This window comes from Amphibalanus amphitrite, unplaced genomic scaffold (assembly GCF_019059575.1).
Source record: "Amphibalanus amphitrite isolate SeventyFive unplaced genomic scaffold, NRLGWU_Aamphi_draft 000136F_arrow, whole genome shotgun sequence".
In the NCBI taxonomy this organism is placed as follows: Eukaryota; Metazoa; Arthropoda; class Thecostraca; order Balanomorpha; family Balanidae; genus Amphibalanus; species Amphibalanus amphitrite.
The window spans coordinates 112214-133291 of record NW_024881631.1 but is presented as its reverse complement, the minus strand read 5'-3'; the positions used below and the strand labels follow the sequence as shown (position 1 = coordinate 133291).

General features: G+C 57.7%; 1 protein-coding gene across 4 annotated transcripts in view; it reads right to left on the bottom strand.

Annotated features, from left to right (window-relative positions):
• The window catches only part of LOC122382266 (ankyrin repeat and BTB/POZ domain-containing protein 2-like), a 96064-nt gene that overhangs the window by 13554 nt on the left and 61432 nt on the right, over positions 1 to 21078 (bottom strand). For 2 of the 4 annotated variants that reach the window (XM_043367371.1, XM_043367372.1), the window contains 3 exons: positions 7769 to 8647; positions 2175 to 2317; positions 598 to 703 (listed from right to left, as the gene is read on the bottom strand). In XM_043367371.1, the coding sequence (XP_043223306.1) occupies positions 598 to 703; positions 2175 to 2317; positions 7769 to 8647 (1128 nt within the window). Of the gene's footprint in view, positions 1 to 597; positions 704 to 2174; positions 2318 to 7768; positions 8648 to 17512; positions 17567 to 21078 lie in introns of those variants that run through there. The other 2 variants (XM_043367374.1, XM_043367373.1) reach the window with 2 other exon arrangements.

Sequence of the window (21078 nt, the reverse complement as noted above, 5' to 3'; positions counted from 1 at the left end):
AGAAGAGACACTTCAGGGTATACAAGACGCCATCGTCCCGTGGGGAAGGCACGCCAGAGGAGGGGCAGGGCTAGGGGTGAAGCGTGACGGGTGACCTTCACCAGCAGACAGCTCGGAGCGATGGGCTCCTGATATACCGTCCCGGAGACGCTGCCAGACACGGACTGAGACCGAACAGCTCTCAGACAGACAGGCAGGTGTGGACCAGCCCAGCTCTACTGAATGAATACGAATTGCACAGCTTAACTATGTGGTGATCTCACGATGAAATACGTCAATGTGTGCTATCACTGCTATCAAAGTCAATACGGCAGTACTATCGATAGTATCGTTTTGCTTTACAAGCCTTGCCAAGTCTGCAATTTGTCACCGATGCTATCACTTTACAGATTAAAATCTACGAGCTGATATAAGCTGCATTAAGTAATAAAAACATGTGCTCAACCCCGTTGTTTTCTCACGGACGCTATAAGTTACTCCGCCGCGGGCGGTTCTCACACCCTGCCCAGTGCCCAGTGGCCGTGTATGGTGTGGGAGCTGACCCGTCCACCCCCACCGGGCCGGGGCCGGGGCCGGGGGTTGTGTCCGAGTACTGACCTTTGGGCGGTGTCGACCGGCCCGCAGCGGACCCGGCCTCTGGGAGCGGACCGCGCGCGCCGGCGCCGGAGCCGGACCAGACAGACGCTCGTCCTCCGGTACCGACCTGCCGAGGGCACAAGGTCAGACAAGGGTCAGGTCATGGGGTCAGATACTGCCGAGATCAAGGTCACAGACTGCCGAGGTCATTACGGTAGACCGTCGAAATCAAGGTCAGACACTGTCCAGGCAATAAGGTTAGATATTCCCGAGGTCAAGAACAGAGTTCCGAGGTCAGTGTCAGCCGCTGTCGAGGGCGAGGTCAAACACAGGCATGAGGTCAGACTGCCGAGATCATCAGGTCAGGAGGGGGTCGACGAACTAACGCTGGGCACGTGTGACGTGAAACATAAGCAGATGAAAAATACATGTAATTAGCGGGTAAGAATGAATGTAGCAGAAACAGGTGGACAGGCAGCCAGCCGTAAACAAGACGCCTTCCGAGATTAGAGGCCACTAACGTCACTTTTCAATAGGCACATCGTAACTCACTGCCATATGGGCACAGCAGCTCTCCACGAATATAGCCACCGCGATCGGCGATAAGACTTAATGATAGTATGAAGTCATCTCACCATCGAGGTATGAGGAACAGTTGCAACAACTGTCAAAATAGTCGGCAGTGACATGCTTCGAGTACATCCTGGTGGACATTATATCAAAAGAAAATGAAGAGAAAGGTTCGGCATGGACAAAACGATAACAAAACCATGGTCCTAAAAAGAAATTGAATTAGCTAGGCATCTTCCAAAGTTCAATGTTAAGAGGCACATGCATGGCTTCAATATCGACCACGAATAACGGACGTCAAAAACACTCGTTACAGTACCTATTCGGAGCGCGTCAGCACCGTTTATAGAACTGCGCCGGCACTGCGCAGCTCGCAGGTTATCATAACAGCTATCTACGGCGGGGAGTTTGGAGCACATGTTCCCTGTCATGTTCGAGCCGGCCCGTGGGCGGGATATCCCGGCTCAAAACGCACAATGATTGATGATCCCCCGTTCCAAACGCGCTGTACGCGCACTCTTCAGCGGATCATATTCCAGTGTGCGCAGTGCGCACTACCATAGTTCCGGCACTAGGTCTCCAGTCAAGGCGTCATGAATAAATGCACGGCACGACTCTTGTCCACTCAGTCGTGCGTCCCATATGCGATAGCTGCGTTTCTGCATACCCTACCAGCTGCTTATCTGGGTATCAGCAGTGACCCGATTTCCAGACAGCCGGGTTTAATCCATCATTCAACGATGACTGATCGGGGTGGCGATTTTTTCACCTGATTGATGATTAACCTCGGATTACACGCCCCTGCCGCTCTAGATAGTAGCGCAATCGATAGGGTCCGGTTGCTCAGATGTGCCCCACCCATGCCCCTCTCTCAATGACTGGAGCTGACTGCGGTAGTGTCTGTGCCCCTCCCCCCCCCCCCAACTGAAAGAAGCTCTCCCACTGACCGTAGCTCTGGCTGCGGTAGTGTCTCCCCTCCCCCACTAACCGTAGCTGGCTGCGGTAGTGTCTCCCCTCTCCCCACTGACCGTAGCTGGCTGCGGTAGTGCTCGTGTCGGGGCAGCGTCTCTGCCGGCGGTGATGAGGACGTGTGTCCGTCCGACATGCTGGCATGACCCGACGACCGGTTCTCGTCCGACGACGAGCCGCCCCCGTACGGGTCGGGACGCCGCTGTGGGACGGAGAGAGGCGCGAGCGTTAGATTGGTGAGACCTGTGATATATGTGCCGGTCTGGGAGGGGCAGACGCAGCGATGTCAGGAAGTCAAGTATCATTTACGCAGAGTGATCATGAACCACGTGATCTACATGACACATTTTTATTTCATCCAACTAGGAGTCAGACGATACGAGGGCCAGGTTATGAGCTTCGAATGTCACCTGGAGGAGCTCAGGGTACGGTTGAACTTCAGAGTACAAACACGGTGTCACACCGGTCAAACAGGGAGCACAAAGTCCGCTCTGGGGTTGACAGGGTTAGTTACCGCCTAAGCACGCGTTAAGGCCGACTTAACATGGACAATGGAGTCGAACACTGGTGCGCGACACATGATACATGCATTCCAGCACACTCCAGGCGTGGTTATAGCGCAGTTCGTTCCGTGCAGCGGCGTATCACACCGATCAAACAGCTACTCGGTGAGTTGAGCAGGCATTAGATAAGCCGAACATGAGATATATAATACGTAAGGAAGCCACGAAATGAATCTCTGTGATCTACAAGCATCCATGCAAGATGCATGCATTGTTTATATATTAGTCACTGAGGTCCTACCTCGGTACGCAGTGGCATGAACCGTGCAGAGCAGGCAAGCTTCAAGAACCAGCAATTTGTGAGATTACAGATATAGAGAAAAGAGACTCAAACACGGTAGCTATAGGCACTAAACGGAGCAGACAACATGGGAGAAAACTACGACCGAGCAGCGCGCTGTGGTGTAAAGCAGCCTGTGTTACAGCCGTCCGGTTGAACTCATTAGCCATAAGGCAGCTCGGCGGCCCGTTAGGCCGGTCAGACCGAGCTTGGAGTGCCGACGGGGACACGGAGATTAGACCGCTGGTTGATGTCTTCCTCGGGGCTGGCCATTCCGGCGGGATGACCAATTACGGCAGGTATACCGCAGGCGTGGATTCCCGGGAAGGCAGGCAGTTATGTTGGCCGTGCATTTTTTATATTCCAGCCATGTAAAAATATGGAAACTCCTGGTAATTGGAGATCGTCAGACTGATGGCTCTGTGATCGTTGTGCACGTGGACAGATTATGGGCTCCGCTGCGGCAGCAATGTCCGAGCGCTGACTGGTCTTACGACTGGGTCCCCTGCCGGGTCACCGTTGACCCTGCGGCGGGGAGGCAGCGGGATGTAACAGGCACCCGTAACGAGCCAGCGACACGGCTACAGGTCAATGTCCGGATCGGTGACAGGCTCAGGGTGGAAAACCACAGCTGTTGTCGACACGGGCGCAAACAAACAACACATCAGACGAGTTTTTGATGGTCTGTGGTTATCTAGGAGCCAGTCGTTGCTGTAACTCGTTAATCGTTATTACCTAAAGCCTAGAGAACTGATAAGTTGCAGTACCTTGCTTTGTGGCAATTCTCAGATCCAGGCGATGCCTGTTAACATGCTGGCCTTATTGATCAGTGGGGCACTGATTGAGAAACAAGACGTTATTGTAAAGATAAGAGGACTGCAGGCAGGCACCAAAACACCTCTAAATGCCAAAAAGAATGTGTATTCTTTATTCAGCCCTGAGCGCTAGCTTCTTCACTCGGAATTGTTTTGTTTTTGGCGTTCTTTCACCTGGCCTGCTTCGATCGGATCTGCACTCTCTAGCACGCTCTATCATCGCTCCCTCGACAGAATACCTTTCCGGCATCTTTCAGCTTAACCGATGTTATTGTGCATCTTCGAGGTGGTGGCGAAAATAGTTTTACCTTTGTACGAGCACTACTAAAGTTATCTGCTGTTGACGCATACCATGTTCGGCTCAAGTCCCTAGTAAGACGATCACCTTGGCCTTGGATTAGCTCAGACCAATTTAAGTGCGCTTGATTAAATATTAGGCGTTATAGGGCAAATAATTATGTGCATATTTCAATTTTATCAATTTTGTCCGTGACAGATGTGCACGAAGGAATGGATCATAGACTACCACATCCCAGTCGGGTCTGTGAATATATAACACCTGTTATTGGTGTTTACAGGACGTTTACCGAGTCTTAGTTATGTGAAATGTTGGCATCCATGTAGAAGCATGTGAAAATCCGCGTTCCATCTGCACAGTGCGGGGCGTGGCGACCACTCGTGCGCACGAGAACAAACAACACCTGTCCGCCCGTGTTTTGAGGTGCGGCGACATGCCGAGACAATGCCCAGCCAGCCAAAAAACGTCGCCTAATGTCAAGGTCCGGCCACCGCTCTCCATATTGCATGCGGCGGAGCCGTTGTGATAGTGACGGCGATTCATTGCTCGCTGGCAGGCTGCCGTGGAGGCCGGCCGCAGTGTGGGAGACGGTCCCACGCCGGGGCGCGCTGGGCCCGACCTTTTCTCAGGCCGGGCGCGGCTGTCCGGTGCCGGGGGCACGCTGGGAAGGTGCCGGGCCGGCGCCGGGCCCGGGGCGACCCACACTGACCGGCGGACCCCGGCGCGGCCGCATGCAAATCGGGTCGGCCGGCGGCCGGTGCACGACACCGCCGGCCGGCCGCTGATGGCGGTGTAAGTGGCGCCCTGTCACGGGCCCGTATAACTCGCTCTCTCTCTCTCTCTCTCGGACACGGTGGAGCTGACGGGGTGACCGCTCCGGGACTGTGACTCAGCAGTGGGCCTAGTCGGCTGATACAGCAACTGGTGCGGCTCCGAGCAACAGGGTATACCCTGCCCGCTGTAGGTACGGACCTGCCGATTGGCGCATGCACGTGGTAAATTCCAGCTTCTTCGTAGATTCCTTGAAGTACTGATTGAAACGCACGTCGGGCGCACGACCATACGAGACTCACAGGCGATTACCTATTGTTTTGGAATATTTCGCCGACTGATATCGTCATTCAAAGAGGGCATTCCAGCTTTCCGGAGTGGTCCAGCCCTTGATTATCCTCACAGCAGGGTGCAGGGTGGTGAGTGAAATACTCGCAAAGGGTGGATTTGATTATGCAAATGCGGTACATTCATACCACAACAAACCGTGTGAATAATATTGAACTCAGAGACGGTTTTTCAATTTCGCCTCGAACCCAGAGTTCTGGACCCATCGGACTCCGATGCGGTGGGCTAAATGAGCAGACCACACTCTGATCTCGGCGCCAGCTTCACACTAACTTGAACCAATTACAGCCCAGTCCGATTCAATCCGCTTCCGGCTTCCGCATAGTGCATACTATACCCCAGATCGGCAGGTCTCGGAGCAGACTGAAAGGTGCTGTGTTCGTCGTCAACCCCACCCTACTGCGGATTAAACTTGTTGTCCCTCAGAGCCCAAACCTCCCATTCCACCTGGGCCCGGCGTCCCAGCCGAGTCCAAACACCCCTCCCCTCCCCTCCAGGTGGACCGCGGCACGCTGCCCGGCCGGCGGCGGTGCCCGCGGCCCGGTCCTTGATATGTCAGGACTTTGGCGAGTGATGGGGATCGCCGCGCATAATACGGGCCCCGCCGGCGGGCCGGCCGCCCTGGCTGGCAGCGACGCCCGCTGCCCTCCCGGCCCGCCCCGGCGTCCGTCCCGGCGCTCCGCCCGTCCCCGGCGGCTGAGGCAGCGGCGAGCCCGGCGAGCCCAGCCTACCTGGGGCCAGGGTGCTGGCCTGCCTGTGGCTGAAGCCGGCGTGGCTTGGCAGGATATTGGCGTCAGCCCGCTTTAAAGTCGGGAAAAAAAATCCCAGGAGAAGGGCGGACAAAGTGTAGACCCGAGGGATAAGCTGTTACATTAGATGTTGGGTTTATAGCCAAGCTGAAAGGGTGGGCGGAATTTAGAAGAGATGGTAATTCTCGAATGGATGGCATGCCACCTGTAACGATGTATTTACCGGTATTAATTATAATTAGTTTAACAGTTTACGACGTCTGGGCAATTAGAAGATCTATTGCTGGGTAATGTGTGATTGCCGGTGTTCATTTACTTGGGCGTTATCAGGCAAATTAGGCAGCAGTGTTCATAAATCGGCATATAAATTAAGCTTAAATGGCAAAAATCAAGTAATCTGACAGCCGCAAGACATTTTGTCAACAATATTGAAGGAAATAAACGGAGCTTAGACCATCAGACATCAACCGTCTGCCCTCAGCTCAGTCCCTCCATCTGATCTCCGCTAGTGCGGTAGCCCGTGCGCCGCTGTCTGGCCCGATCAGCCTGCCCCCGGTCCGACTGCCGGCCTGTATGTAAGTACCACAGAGGGTCGCTGCGGCTCTCTCCGGAGCGCTGTTCGGCAGCCGGCTATTTTGTGTGCAGGGTATGACGTATTTCGCGAGCCGACGTCACAGGCGGTGACGTCGGCTCGCGCGCGAGCCGAGCGCCAACGACAAACTAACGGGAACCCTCGGACACCCTCGGGGCATAAACCGCGGAGTAGCATATTGAGCGAGTATTATAAGGAAAATTCATATATTTTCGTTTCTCAAATGATAATCAGGGTGTCTCTTACCTTTTTACATATCATTTAGGCTTACCTAACACTTCAGTTGCCAAATATCTGCAATTTATTCAAGCGAAGGTATTTTCAGTAAATATCAATGGTAGGTATAGAGCGAAATCTTTTGAATAAAAACTCCAACCAACAGAAATAAAAATGACTTAATTTATTCCAACCATTTCCTCCAAATAAACAACATAAAAATTCACTTTTACACACATCATTCATAATAAAGCATACTAACACGCCGCTTTTGACAATTGCGGCGTTGAGTGGCGCGCTGCTAGCGCTCTTTTTCGATCGCAGAGACCCTGCACGCGCGCGAGCACACTACGTCACGTCCGGGGGGCACAGGTATATGAAAAATCGCAGTGACGTAACACTTTTCTCGCTTCTCATTGGTCAATAGCCCGTTGCCGGGGTAACGTGCACGTATGTGAGCGCGGGCAAGAGTACTAGCCGGCCGCCGATCAGGGCCCGGGTCGCCCCGCTGCCGGCGGGACGGGTTGCGACGCTCGCGGCGCGGCAGAGACGAGTAAACACGGCGCGGCGCTCTGCGCCCGCGCCCGACTCGTGCCGGCCAGCGGCTACTACCGAGTACCGACCCGGAGCAGTTCACCGCGTAACACTAGCAAATCCCTCAAGTAGGACATGCAGCGGGCAGCGGGCAGCGGACGGCGGTAGTGGCGGCAGTGGCTGCGACCTGAGCCGGCCGGCCGGCCCGCTTCTGCTGCTACGACCCGTAACCGGTCCGGTGCCGCGGCCCGGCCGGCGAGGGGAGTGCCCAGATTACACGGGGAGGCCGCTCGGTGTGAGTGTCACACCGGGTTGGCCCGGAAATTCCGGCGGCTGATGAGCCTCTGCGGCCAGTTAGTCATTTGCGGTGACCACGGGTGTTAGGAGGCGCGTCAGATGCACAGCAGGAAGGAATGAGATTAAAGCGGGAGAGCGGAGCCGTTTCCAATGCCACCACCACCACACCCCGTTCTCGGAAGGCGCTTACCTGACAGCGCAGGTCGTCCGCGTTCAGATGCTGCGGGAAGCTGAGGATGTTCCGCCGGCGTGACTTGAGCTTGGTCGGCGGCCGTTTTCGACTCATGATGGCGTCGTTCTCGGAGGAGCTCTTGTCGAGCGTGCCGCAGTCGGTGGTGGTTTCCCCGTGCGTCTGCTCGCGCGCCTTGCGCTCCTTGGCGGACAGCGGCGCCGCCTCCTCCACGGCCTCCTTGTCCGACTCGCCGGGAGTGGGGTCCCTCTGACAGGCCTCTGCGGGCTCCCTCTCCAGCGAGGAGCCGGCCGAGCCGGCCGGCGCCGGCTGCAGCGGCACGCTGACTTGACAGCGCGGCTGGCGCACGCCCTGGCTCTGCGCCCAGTACTGTCCGGCCGGCGGCGACAGCGTCAGCGGCCGCTCGGCCGCCACATTCGCCACCTTGGCGTGGTAGGATCGGCTGGGGATCTCTGCCCAGGCGCTGGCGTAGCCGACGTCCCGCTCCGGCGGGGTCTGCGGCGGCTCCTCACCGGGCGGTGAGGCGGCCGTCTGCGGCCGCGAGGTCAGCGGGGACTGAGCCGGGCCCTGGCTCTGGAGGTGCGCCGGAGACTGGGCTGACAGCGGCGAGGCCATCAGAGGCGACAGCTTGACCGGCGGACTGTTGAGCCGCGACGGAGGGCCCTGCGGCGAGAGGCGCGCCGCCGGAGCGCGCACCTCCTTCAGCGGCGACGGCTTGGGGCCGGGGCTGTGCCGCTGCGCCGGCGGCTTGTACATGGCCGTGGCCTGGTAGAATGGCGGGTGGCCCGTCTGAGGCGATCCGGCCAGCAGTTGCGGCGGCGGCGCCGAACGCTCACCACTCTGGGAGCGACTCATGTGCGGCTGCGGACCACGACACACCTGCGGAAAAGAAGGAGAATGAGGTGAAACAGACATTCGGGTTTAAATCGATAAACGAATAGGCGTCAGCGATACATATCACTAAAACAAAACTAACAACATACTCCGAGCCATGTTTATTCAGTGGTAGCGTTTTAGTACGACAAGCACAAGCTACACGGGCATGAGAGCTAAGCGGTCGTGGGAGCGAATCAGGAAGCCGTGCAGTCACACGGAGGCTACCGCTGCAGCTAATATACGGACGGCTATAACTCCATCGGGTGCTCGCCTGCCCGTCCATTAGCGCGCTGATAATTACGCCTCCGCCGATATCATGAGCTCACGGCCGGCGAATATCTCACTCGGTACGGCCCGTGTGCACGGCCGCGGCCGCATCCGTTCCCGTTACGGCCCGGCCGGCCGCAGTTGTTTATGGGACGTGAGGTAGGCGGGCCGGTCCGGCTGCCCCGTGGCACGTGCAGACGCCACGGGTGCACGGATCGGCGGCGGTGCCCGCGGGTGTGAACGGGCAGGAGAGGTCGGCCGGCCGGGCGCGGCGCCTCCCTCATCACCGGCCGCCCGGTCAGCGGTGTAACGGGCCGCCCGCACCACCCGGAAAGGGTTCGACACCTGACGCCGAGCTGGATGGGCAAATACCGTGTCCGCGATTCGCTATTCAGCCTAGATTATAGCCCAAATGAGTCCAAATGTTTTCCTAAATGAGACCACAAATGCGGAGCTAATGGTCTAACTAAATGTGGATCAGCGCTGAGTGCCCGTTTCCACGCTGAAGAACGGAAGATGAGTTCCGCAGTATCGTATCCACCTTGCGCCGGACGGAGCCATAACCCCATATACCGTACACTTCCCTGGGAAGGCGGCGGCTGGCGGCGGTGAGCCTGTGTTTGTTGGTGCCCCGAGCGTGCCCCAGTGGGACGGTAAAACCACAATATGCAAAGGAGGCCCATCAGGCGCCTGAGCACGCCACCAACATGATGCAGGGGTCAGGTGCAGCTCCGCCGACTTCCCCAGCAGGCTCTCCGGGCAGTCGAGCCATTTGATTCATGACCAGTTATGGGTGTATCCACCCACCATACCAGTAGCACGTGATTTTACGAGCGAATTTATTAAATTTATTATCACCAAATATAGTTTCGTCCGCATCCGCATCGTCATCAAAACACCCAGGAGCCGGCGGCGGTGCCTGCTGCGGACCGGGCCGGAGAGGAGCGGCGGCAGACTGGGAGACTGCCGGGAGCGGCAGACTGGGAGCGGCAGACTGCCAGGGAGGCAGCTGGGAGCGACGGACCGAGCTGCCGTCCGTGCGGAGCTCAGCGGGACTGCGGGCCGCCCCTACAGGAGGTCACCACCTTCGAGCAGCGGCGTTGTGCGTGCGCCGGCCGACCGTCGGCGGCGGCGCGGCGTGACGCTGAATGCCAATGAGCCGAGCAGTGAGAGGGGTGAGACCGTACCAGTCACGGCACGCGAGTCCGAGGCGGAGAGGGGTGAGACTGTACCAGTCACCGGACGGCAGTTAGAGGTGGAGAGGGGCTAACCAAACCGGCACAACAGACCGTTCGGACCTGGACCAGACCGGACCAGATCAAGACCGGACCGAAATCGGTCTGAGCTCTACGAGCACTTGAACGGCCGACTCCGCGTAGAGAACTGTTTAATCTGTCACCGCGCAAACTATGATAAAACGGTAGGTATCACACAACTTGCCAGATATCGTTCACCCCATCACTTCAGCGAGCAGCTCACCAGTCTCAACTCAACTCAACTCAACTGAGTTCACCAGTACCGGCACCGTTCACCGAGGACAGACGCTACTCGAGTACCAGTACCCGGACGCCAGTACCCGAACATCACCACCCGGACGCTCCGTCAGTCCGAGAAGGGTGGGCCATTAGGCCCGTAATGAGCGGCGCTGCATCTGTACCGGCTGATTACCCGGCCGCAGAGGCCGGCGTACGCCGTAACTGGCCCCAGGTGGCGCCGTGCCGATCTGGGACACACCACCAGGTGACCCCAAAAGCCGGCCGGACGGGACAGCGCGCTTTTTTGACACGGCCATTACGCCGGAGATGCACGTCTCAGATAGGACCCCGGTGTAGTTCAGGGGAATGGTGGCATAAATTGGATCGGGTGCCAGCTCTCATTCGGTGTTTGATGTTTGGGTTGAATGTGGAGCGTCCTTTACCTATATTGTCAATTTTGTAACACAGGTAAAGCACAAAAAGTCAGGTCGTAGTTTAAGATCGAGCTGTACCGAGTGAGTCATAGACGATTAGAGGAAAGCTCATGCATGTGGTGATCCGACCACCAAGCGCATCAGCATGTATCAATGCTTTGACAAAGATGAGTCACTTAGTGATGACAAACCAACAAATTCCTTCTACAATGTCATTAATCATGACCTCTTCTTTCTGGATTCTCTGACAGCCAATTTTTTTCGGAACACTATTAAACATCCATGTCAATTTGTTGCTTGTCCATGCCGCATGCCTTCCACATCACTCGTGCTCACTGGCCCTTTCCACACTCAAGTCCTGTGTGTAGGTAAGTAGTGATGTGATCAGTCGCTTTCCCATGCCTGCCCTGGTACGAGCCGAGTGTGTCGGCAATGACCGGGGTCGCTCGCTGCCCCTTTCCTCACTCAAGTCATGTCTGTCAACATGTGGTGACCTGGGTCGCCCTGTACTGACCTGCACTGCCCCGCTCTCAGTCTCCCTCACACCACCGTACATGGACGGGTAGCCAGGCGAGACGGCCGGCTGATGATGTATTCGGTACACCGACTGCTGATGATATCTCTGCACCCAACGGTCCGCGGCCCGGCCCGGCCTCTACCTAACAACACCGGACGCTGCAGACACCCTCCGCTGACCGCGCTCCGGCCGGCGCCCTGGTGACCGTGACCCGGTCACGAGTATCACGTGACCCGGTCACGGAGTCGCCGTGAGTTAGTCGTGAGTCTGACCACAGAACGGTGCACTGCGACCCGGTAGGAGCCCCGCCGTGACCCGTTCACGGAACAAACCGCAGGCCAGTGGCAGCCCCAGCCTGACCCGGTCACGGAGCCAGACACGGTCGGTCGTCGATTCAACGTGACCCGGGGACGGGCGGTCATGCGCAGTTAGGAAAACGAACGTCTTCATTTTCAAGCATCATCGGTGCAATATAAGAAACTATTTCGATGATGAGTTCTCATCATGTTGAGAAGATGACCATTCCGGAACTCCAAATGTCCGTTCAGTCCGCATTCTTCTTTACTCAACAACAGTTCTGGAACTGACCACTGTAGCGACCAGTGCACCCGCTAAGCTCGAGAACACCACGTGATCAAGGGGTCAGCGCACTGGCCGCTCGTTCTGGAACCCACGTGACCACGGGGCCAGCACGGGTTCAGCGCACGGGCTGCTGCTGTGGCTGCTGCTATCGCCCGGGGTCGCCACGAGACCGGCCAGCTCCGGACGGTAATGGCGCCAAACCAGAGCGGGCCGGCAGCACCGCCGACCAAATTGCACCTCAGCTAATGAGACTGGGGGCTGTTAGAGCCGAGTGGCACCCATTAGCCGCGATTAGCAGAGTCCGTGTCAGCGTCGCCCGGCGCGCAACCGCTCATCATCATTAATTAGCGACCGGGTTTATGCCAGACAAGTTATCGTCGCTGGTGAGTCGCGCAAGAAAAGAAAACTCAGGGCCGCTGGCGTCCGGGGACCTCGTCAGAAGTGCGGACCATTCTGCGGTGAAATCCGTACGGCGCCGAGCCGCGGACCTCATATACTCTCACGATGAACAAAACGGCGCTGGATAAGTGGGAAGATGTCGACATTCAGGCGGTAACGGCTGCCAGCCAGCGACCTCAGACTCCTGACTTCAAGGACGGCCGTGTCAATGCCGTTCCATACCGGAATCGTTTTACGAGGAGCCGTAACCGTCAGCAGGGCGCGGCGGGCGGCTACTTTTGGACGGTCGGGCCGCTCCCGCCCCCAGCCGAGGACAGATCGGACACTGTCGAGCTCCCTCTCCGTGACAGCTGCCGGCAGGTGCCGTATGAGCACCAAACTGCCACTGTCGCTCTGCAGCCCCGCCCCCGTCCTCCTCCGATGCCTGCCTCTGACCATGGCCGATACCACCGCTCCGGCAGCTGGGCTGTCGCTGTATTTAACCAGCGACGCCGGGATCCTTTCTCCCGGATCCCCGCATACCGGGCATCTGCCGGCTCGCTGGCGCGCCGGACCGCGCGGCCTTGCCCCTGGGCGGTCTGCGGGCCGCGGCAGTCAGCGCTGACAGGTGTGCTCTCCGTCCCGGCAGCCGCCGCCGACAGGGCCCCGGGTGGTGACGGGCGGTCGCTGATGACGGCCCGGCGGCGCCCGAGCGGCCGCTGGGACGGCCGTCACCGGCGGCGGCGCCCGCGGGCCGGCCCCGCCGCCGCCGTCACAACACTTGTTTGTCCACCTGTCGAACGGCCGAAGGGTTCGCCCGTCCGTCCATCGGTCCGTCCCAAATCTCTGAGCGGCCACGTGCGTGCCACTCGGCTGGGGAGGGGAGGACGGATGGTGGCAGGGGGACGGCTGATCTGGACGGATTGGCGATCGGGCAGGGCCGAATCGTGATAAGACGCAGGTGATCATTCGGCGATGACGGGATGGCGACGTGATGGCGGTGAAGGGAGACAGGGAGAGGGAAGGAGCGAGTGGAGAGGAGGGAGCGGGCGGAGGCGGCGCCGGATTCGAGGTTACCGGGCTGGACGTCACGACTGCTGTTTCCGCGCTGTCCCGAGGTGGTGTTTCGATGGAGCCCTCTCAGTAATGTAGAGCAGTGCCGCAGCGGGGGCGGCGCGGTCGTGCGCGCGGTACGCCCTCTCCTCAGTCTCGGCAGCAGAGTCGTGTCGTCCTTGACGAGCCGAGAGCGCCGAGAGGCAGGTGGGGGTGCGTGGACGGTCGAGTTCATTACTGGGCACCTCTGATCGACCGGCGGTGGGCGGCGGCGAGTCGTGAGCGGGGGCACATTCTCCAGAGAGCTCAAGGCCCCACTTTTGTTCCTCGTGCGAGTATGGATTCTGTGCCGCGCTCTCGGCGACAAATTCCAAGGGCGAGGACCCCGCGGCGCCCGCTGAAGTTGGCGTCCATAAAACAGTGTGTTGAGATCTCGCCGGGCTGGATTCGCCGCGCGGAGCCTCGGCCTTGGTTCGGCTCCCCGCCTAGCGGACAGGGTGAAAACTGGCCCGGCCGGCCGCTGGACGGGACGGGGGACAATAGGGGCCATGTGGCGGCGGATCGGCGCCCCGGGCGTCACAATATACCGGGAACTCCGTCAGCTGTAAAACGCTTAGGCCACGGCAGGAATTTGTGGTGTGCTATTATCCCTACCACCTTCTCCGCACCGGGATAATGGAGGGAATCTTTACAGGAGAAAGGTGCGGGGTAATAAGGCACGTGTCCTCTTTTTCAGGAAGGGCCGATGGCCGGCGCGTCTCGTCTCAAACCGGTTCAAAATGGGCTGCAGGGATAAAGAACAGAGAACTGCGAGTAAATGGAACCACTGCACTGGTCCGATGGCATGAACAATAAGTCATCATTAAGGCAAAGAATCCACGCTCATTTGCGAGGAGACAAAACATTCAACTTTCAAATGGCAACTGGATGCGATGCATGTAAATTTATTCAAGTAGAGGTCCGTCTCACATAACCAGCCAAGTTACTGAACTAAAAAGCCTCTCCTACAGCGGCAGTCGAATAAAATGGGGTGTGAAAAGTCATATGAATTCAAGAACATCTCTCCCTTGCAGGCGATGCGACTGCCGAGTGCACTGAACTCACAGAACGAGAGCAGACGTTTAGCACGACTGTGCAGTGCCGGCACCGTGCCGCCGCCCAAAGCAGATCCAACCTATAATCCACGGTAAATAATTATCATTACGTGTTTGCAATCATCGCTGATTAATGAAACAGCATAAACCATATAGTCATTGGACCATATTTAAGCCGTTATCATAGTCAAGGGATAGCTAACGGACATGACACGAATCAAATCAAAGCAATAATTTACTTCTAAGCGAACTTCAGCGAGTCAAAACAACAAGTCATATATTTCACTTGAAATATCGACTAACCTGTAGGTCGTATTGGATGAATCTTACAGTCTGACAACAATATATCACAGAATGCGTCATCAATCCGGTATTCTTTCCGGATATCGGCTTAACATTGAAAGATGAGTCTCAAACTCTCATTCAAATGACATCACATCCTAAACGACGTCATACTCCAAACCGACGATATGTATCGTCTTTGAGCACGTCATGCGGTTCTCAGAACATCCATCTGCTGCAGCTACGCTCAGCCCTTAGCCGCCTCACTAAGGAAGCTGCAGTTTAGCGGCGGAGTACACGAGCTCACCGGCCATTTCTACAGCGCGGCCTGGGCGCGTCACCAGACGCTATCGGTCGCCCTGGTGCCGCTATGAACCACCAAGGAGGCCGCTGGCCGTGTCGACAGGCCCCCTGGTCGGCATGTATTATGTAAATGAGCGCCCGGTGGCCAGGCAGCCGCTCGGCCGCCACCGACACGGGTATCCCACCGGGGGTCGGCCGGACGGTGTGTCCGACGGACCCACGGTGACCGGAGGGAATCTGGTGCGCGTGCGTGTGCCGAGTGCGTGGCGCCGCCGCCGCGGTGTGGCCGAACGGCCGCTCTCTCACCGCAAGCGGCCATTATGTAGAAAACGCCGTGGGCTCCACCCACCATTTGAGTGTGTAATGACCTCCATCGGCGGGTGCCCTGCACGGCGCGCTCATGGCCTCGGACGGCGGCGGGGCGAGAAATAGCCCGGGCGGGGCTCCCGTACTCCGGACTCCTAGACAGGCGCTGAGCTCTTTACGACACAGGAATTAAACAGCAGCCGCTCTCTACCGAGGAACAACAATCTCAACGTATGAGTTTAATCTCAGCCGAGATAATGTGACCATCACTAGACCAGAAGCTCCTTGAGCAGTAGCTGCTTTCTTCTTCCCGTCCAAGCCTGGATGAGGAAGAATAATCGGCATCTCAAGCCAGCAGCTCCTGATACAAATGCGCTAAGACCATGGCCATTACCTAAGCGCTTGAGATAAATCTCGCCGTTTTCCTGCAGCGCTGAACCAATACTTCAGCTGGCGTTTGAGCTGCAGCAGTCCAGCCCACGAGCACCGGCGGCGGAGCGGGTGCCCGACGGGCGGCGGTCGCGCTGGAATCGATACAGAATTCCTCCCGCATTCCGGCGGGCTTTACGCGGCCGTTCGCCGGTCCGAGCAGAGTTGGCCCGGCGCCAGGCTCGGCGGCGGCTGCTGCACTGCCGGCCCGCGGCGGATTCTCGGCGCCGATCCTCCGCGGGCAGCGATAGAGCACAGGAGATAACCCGAGCGGCGCAGACAGGAGCCAGCCCCGCCGCGCCGGCCGCGATACTGCACAGGAGATAGACTGAGCGGCGGAGACCGGCGCCCGCCTACCGGCTGACCGTTGGCTGACCTAACGCCTGTCTCTGCGGTCTCCGTGGTCCCTGATGGTCTCCCTCCGCGGGTATCGTTACAGAGATGAGCTCACTCAGTACCGCGGCGGGGTGCCCGGTCCGGTGGGGTTCGGCCGCCCTCTGCGAGACAAACGCGGAATGCCACAGAGCGCCCCTTTTCCCGCCGCTCGCTTCGGCGTGACCACCGAAGAATGGAAAGGATTTCCTTATTTTCGAGACGCATGTTTTCGGTCTTGTCGAACAGCCCCGTGTTCAATAGGTGTGTGACGCCCTGTCGTCGTATTACACCGATCCCGGCCATTATTCCCGTTGTTCGCCCGGCTCGCTGTGTGGGGTGTGCGGGTGCGCGCGGAGGGGATGTGATGCGCCGAGGGGCTGTGGTGTGGGTGCGGAGGGGATGCGGTATGCGCGCCGGGTGCGTCTGACGGTGAGGTTATGAGCAGCACTCCCTCCACTATTGATGGTCGGTGCCGGCGGCCGACCTCGGCTCTCCCAGGAGGTGGGACGCTGTAATGAGAGGGTGGTGCTGGTATGGGACCGGTCGGACCGAGGCAAAAACCGCACTGACTGAACCCCATCGCCGTCCCTGCTGAAGGCGACTGGTGGCGTCGGCGGCCCAGCCCGCTCCGTCCTGAGACGGTATGAGGGCGCCCACACCGCCTCCACCTCCCGGCTGAGGCCAGAGCGGACACAGGGTGGGCCAACGCAGTGTTGGTTTATGCTTCGTTACCCTGTGTGGCCGGAGATACAACGCAATCTCGAGATATTGCAACTGAGATAAAACTCGGCGGGCTAATGAGATGAGGCCGTTACGCTGATAAGGCCAGTTTTCGTGCCACGGCAGTGGTTACTGAGCAAGTAAAACAGGCGGGCAGTGGATGGAGTCGTGACCCGTCTGAGAAACCGCCGAGCGTGTCCGACAGAACACGGTCAGCGCCAACGAAAGCAAGAGCGGCCGGTGGGTCAGCGCGCGGGGCACGGATGCCGTGCCGACCTGTACTGGCCGCTCGCCCACGATCGTTCGGAGCCGGCCGATAGGCCCTAATCAGCCGCTCGTGAGCAATTAAACGATGGTGAAACACTCCCACTTTCGGCCGGCGTGGACAGGCCGACTGGCGAAAGACGAACTGCATGCAGACAACCCATGAAACGCCCGAGAGTGAGAGCAGAACGCGTGGAGACTGCAGCGCCCCATAGAAGACTACCAGCGACGGCATTACTGCACAGAAAAGTATCACCATAATCCGCAGCAGCACAGCAAGCCAAAACAGAAAATCACCAACTAGTTTTTCCCGCCCCTGCCCTCTCACAGCACACTCCTTCACACGGGACCGTCCCCCAGTAAGAGCACCACGTGCTGGTTTTACTCACATATCACGCGCTGGGACCGTGGCACTCACCCGTCGCGCGTCCTCAGCACACTGCGGCTGCGCGCGCCGGCCGGCCGCCGCTAGTTGCGCCCTCTCCGGACAGGTGGCAGCACTGGGCGGTCGTCCCGCAGTCGGCTAATTGACCGCAGACCCGCCCCGGCCGTCCGGCCCGCTCATCAGCGGCACATTCCGCCGCTCCGGAGGACAAATAGCGCCCCCGGTCCAGGTGTGGAAAAACGGCCGGCAAACAAACTGCTGACGGACGGAGGATAGCTCTAATGACGGTCCAGAGGCCAGCTCTCCGCGTCCTTAGCGCCGGCCCTAGCTGAGGCAGCATACCTGACAAGGTGACATCTTAGATGCTAAGAGAAGGAACCATGGCCCCTCCACTTTCAACCCTGTTTGTATAAAATATTTCATTTGGCATTGAATATCGAACTAAGAGCTGCGATTGTTTAGAAAGGAACTAAGAACACAAACCTGAAGAACTTACTTTGTTGGGGTATGATTACCTACCTTCCCTATGATAAAATCATTGGCCTTACCATCTTGGCTAGGCTATAAATTATTTCAACAAAAGCAAACAATTAGCGCAGAATGCCGTCCATGCCGATCGCTGTCCGGCGAGTATGCATGTAGTGAATACTTAAAAAGCACGAGCACCCTTTCACACTTAGCGAGGACAAGGGGCTTATGACGCAGACCGACCAAAGCACGACAATAATCCCGGCCCCGGGAGGTCTTCCAGCTATTCCAGGGTACAGCGCTCAGTTCATGGAGAACGTCGACAAGAGAGCAAAGGCAGCCGGCGCCGCACTTCGTGCCCGGCCTCTCTTTGACCACACATCTTATCTCGCCGAGCATCAAAATCACCGCAGCTGAAAAGGGCACGGCCGAGATTATTCGAAAGTTTCCTCATTTAGCTACATTCCTTGGAAAGGAAATGAGCTGGCAGGCCCGGGCCTTGTCAGCTACCACAGCCTCCATAAAATAATAAACTAGTTTGTTTTGGTAAACCACGCAAAAACCAAGGACGAGGAGGTGCAATTATGCACATTTAGCGCACACTAAGGGACGCATACTTAACATGTTGCGTGGCATATTTGGCATTAAACGGTCCTTTCTGCGTTGTTTATGCCGGTCCTCCCTGCCACCGCCCTGCTCCCAGAGTTCGTCTAACCACTGGGCCTCTCATCGGCACCACCATAAAGCTCTCCCATAAAACCGAACACGCCTGCAGGCGCGAACGCATTAACGGGAAATTTATGTCCGCCTGCAGCCTGTCTGCATGCCCGCTGCATACTGGGCTTCTGTAAAGCGGCGGTATGGCGGCCCGGCAGCCGATATATATATTACTGAGGGCCACCGGACTCCCACTGGAAACGGCCGGCTGTGCAGGAGCAGTGACCGCCGCCCGGTCTGTGGAGTGGCCGAGCTGCCAGCCTGACCCCGGGGCGGACCGGACCGGAGCGCGGACCAGCCGCGCCCCCAGCACCATCTACCGACCGTGAACCGAAACTACACTCGGCGCATACATCAGAGTCGGGAATAATTTGTATGCAAATGAAAATGATGATTAGTGTCGATTGCGTGGGTGCGTTTTGAGAGCAAAGCACGCCCCGAGTGGCTCAGATTCATCAAAACGTCCGAACCTTACCGCGGCACGCACGGTGCTGTGCTCTGAATGAGACCGAACGACCGGCCATTAGTTCGCGCTGCACCGGCGCCGGGCGTGCAGGCATGTAGGTAGGTCAGAATTTTCAGAATATTTAACATTTTCCGCCACCTACGAGCGGCATCAGAGGGCGTCAGGTGCATGCAAATGAATTCATCGAACTGCCGTTTGGAGGCGCTCACACCTGCCCATTGAAATCAGCTTCGTGTTGACAGATTTCGTGCAGCATAACATTTCCATTTAATCGATCCGGTGATAGCTGCGTCAGGAATGTGCCCACCTGTTGTGAGTGACGTTATCCGTTTTAGCGGCCACCGGGTAAATACCTGGAGCAGATGGAGTGGCGATTATCTGCCGCTGTGAGTCTGATGTGCCTCAGTGACACGGGGAGGTGGCCTGTAAGTGCTGACCTGTTGCCATGAGCCGGTGCCCGGGCACGTGTCCCCGTCCCCCGCACACCATATGGGGCGCCCCCATCATTCACACTGCCACCCCGGTGACAGCTATTGTCGGCAGGAGTTGATGAACGGTCCTGCCACTCTCCACACCGGAGCGCGGCACGGCACGGGCCATGCGACACGTCACTGCCGACCACCGGGCGCACCGCATACCTCCGAGCACCCTGTCCCCGAGCCCTGTCCACAACAACCGTACCTAAATCAAACAATTACCGAGTGCGGAAGATATGACGATCAGCCGCATGATTTGTGGCTGGCTCTGTTTGGAGCCCGTTGGACCGTGACGGCTGGTCCGTTAGAGTACAATTGGTGCATTCCTGGGTCAGTGCGCAGACACGGGTCGGTCCAGCCGGCTGACCCGGGCGGGTCGGCCGGCCGGCTCCGGTGTCTCGCCGGGCAGCGCGGCGGTTAGCGTGTCACGGCGTTATGAATCTCCGAGACATTATCTCGGATAGGCGCCGCAGTAATGTGCCGACGGCAGACAAGCCGGCTGACAGCTCAAATTGTGTAATGCCAGACCGGAGAGTCGCCGACGGCTCGCCCTGGGAGCTTTGATTGATGAGTTACGCATGGCTACCGTTCTTTGGCTCATGGAGAAGGAAGACAGACCTGTTTATATGCGTACACGATTACGCTTTGATTGGCATGTGATGTTTTCGTTAGAGGTTCCTTGTTACTCAGTACAAGGCAGCTTTTAAGTTTTGAGTTTAATAATGATGCCGCTAAGAATTCCTGAAAGCTGTGTTGATAATCTTCCAGCAATTACTTGGAAAACCAATGTCACATTGGTTCCTGATGGCCGACGTAATCGTTCTTAAGTAAGACTAGTCATTCTCCCTCAAATCTCAGACATTATCCAGTAAAAGCTTTTTCAAGCCATTCTTCACCATTACTGCATCGACAATGCCAAACAGCATAATGATGAGCCCAAGTCGGAGAGAAGACTGGGGAGCAGAGTCTGGCACCAATCCCGAGTCTCTCTCTCTCTCTCTCTCTCTCTCTCTCTCTCTCTCTCTCTCTCTCTCTCTCTCTCTCTCTCTCTCTCTCTCTCTCTCTCTCTCTCTTCTCTCTCCCGTCGGGTCCGCCCCGGTGTCCGCCCGAGGACCCGGTATGATGGAGGGCAGGCGGAGGTCACCGGCGAGCCGCCACGAATTACCGCCGTCGCCGCTTTCGGAGCGCCGCCGGCCGCTCGACGCGGCCCCGCCCCGGCCGCCGCCGGCATCCCCGGTCCGGATAGTATGATAATCCGGGCCCTCACCTCACCACCCGAGCAGTCACAGACGAAGTGAAACTGCTGTTTTCGCGCCGAGCCGCCGCGGGGCCGAGATGGACGAAAGAGGGAGATTAGAGACAAGAGAAGAGGGAGCTGAGTGGGACCTGCAAGTATCGGGAACGGGACGCGCACAAGGGAAAATTTACAGGAGAGCGCACGAC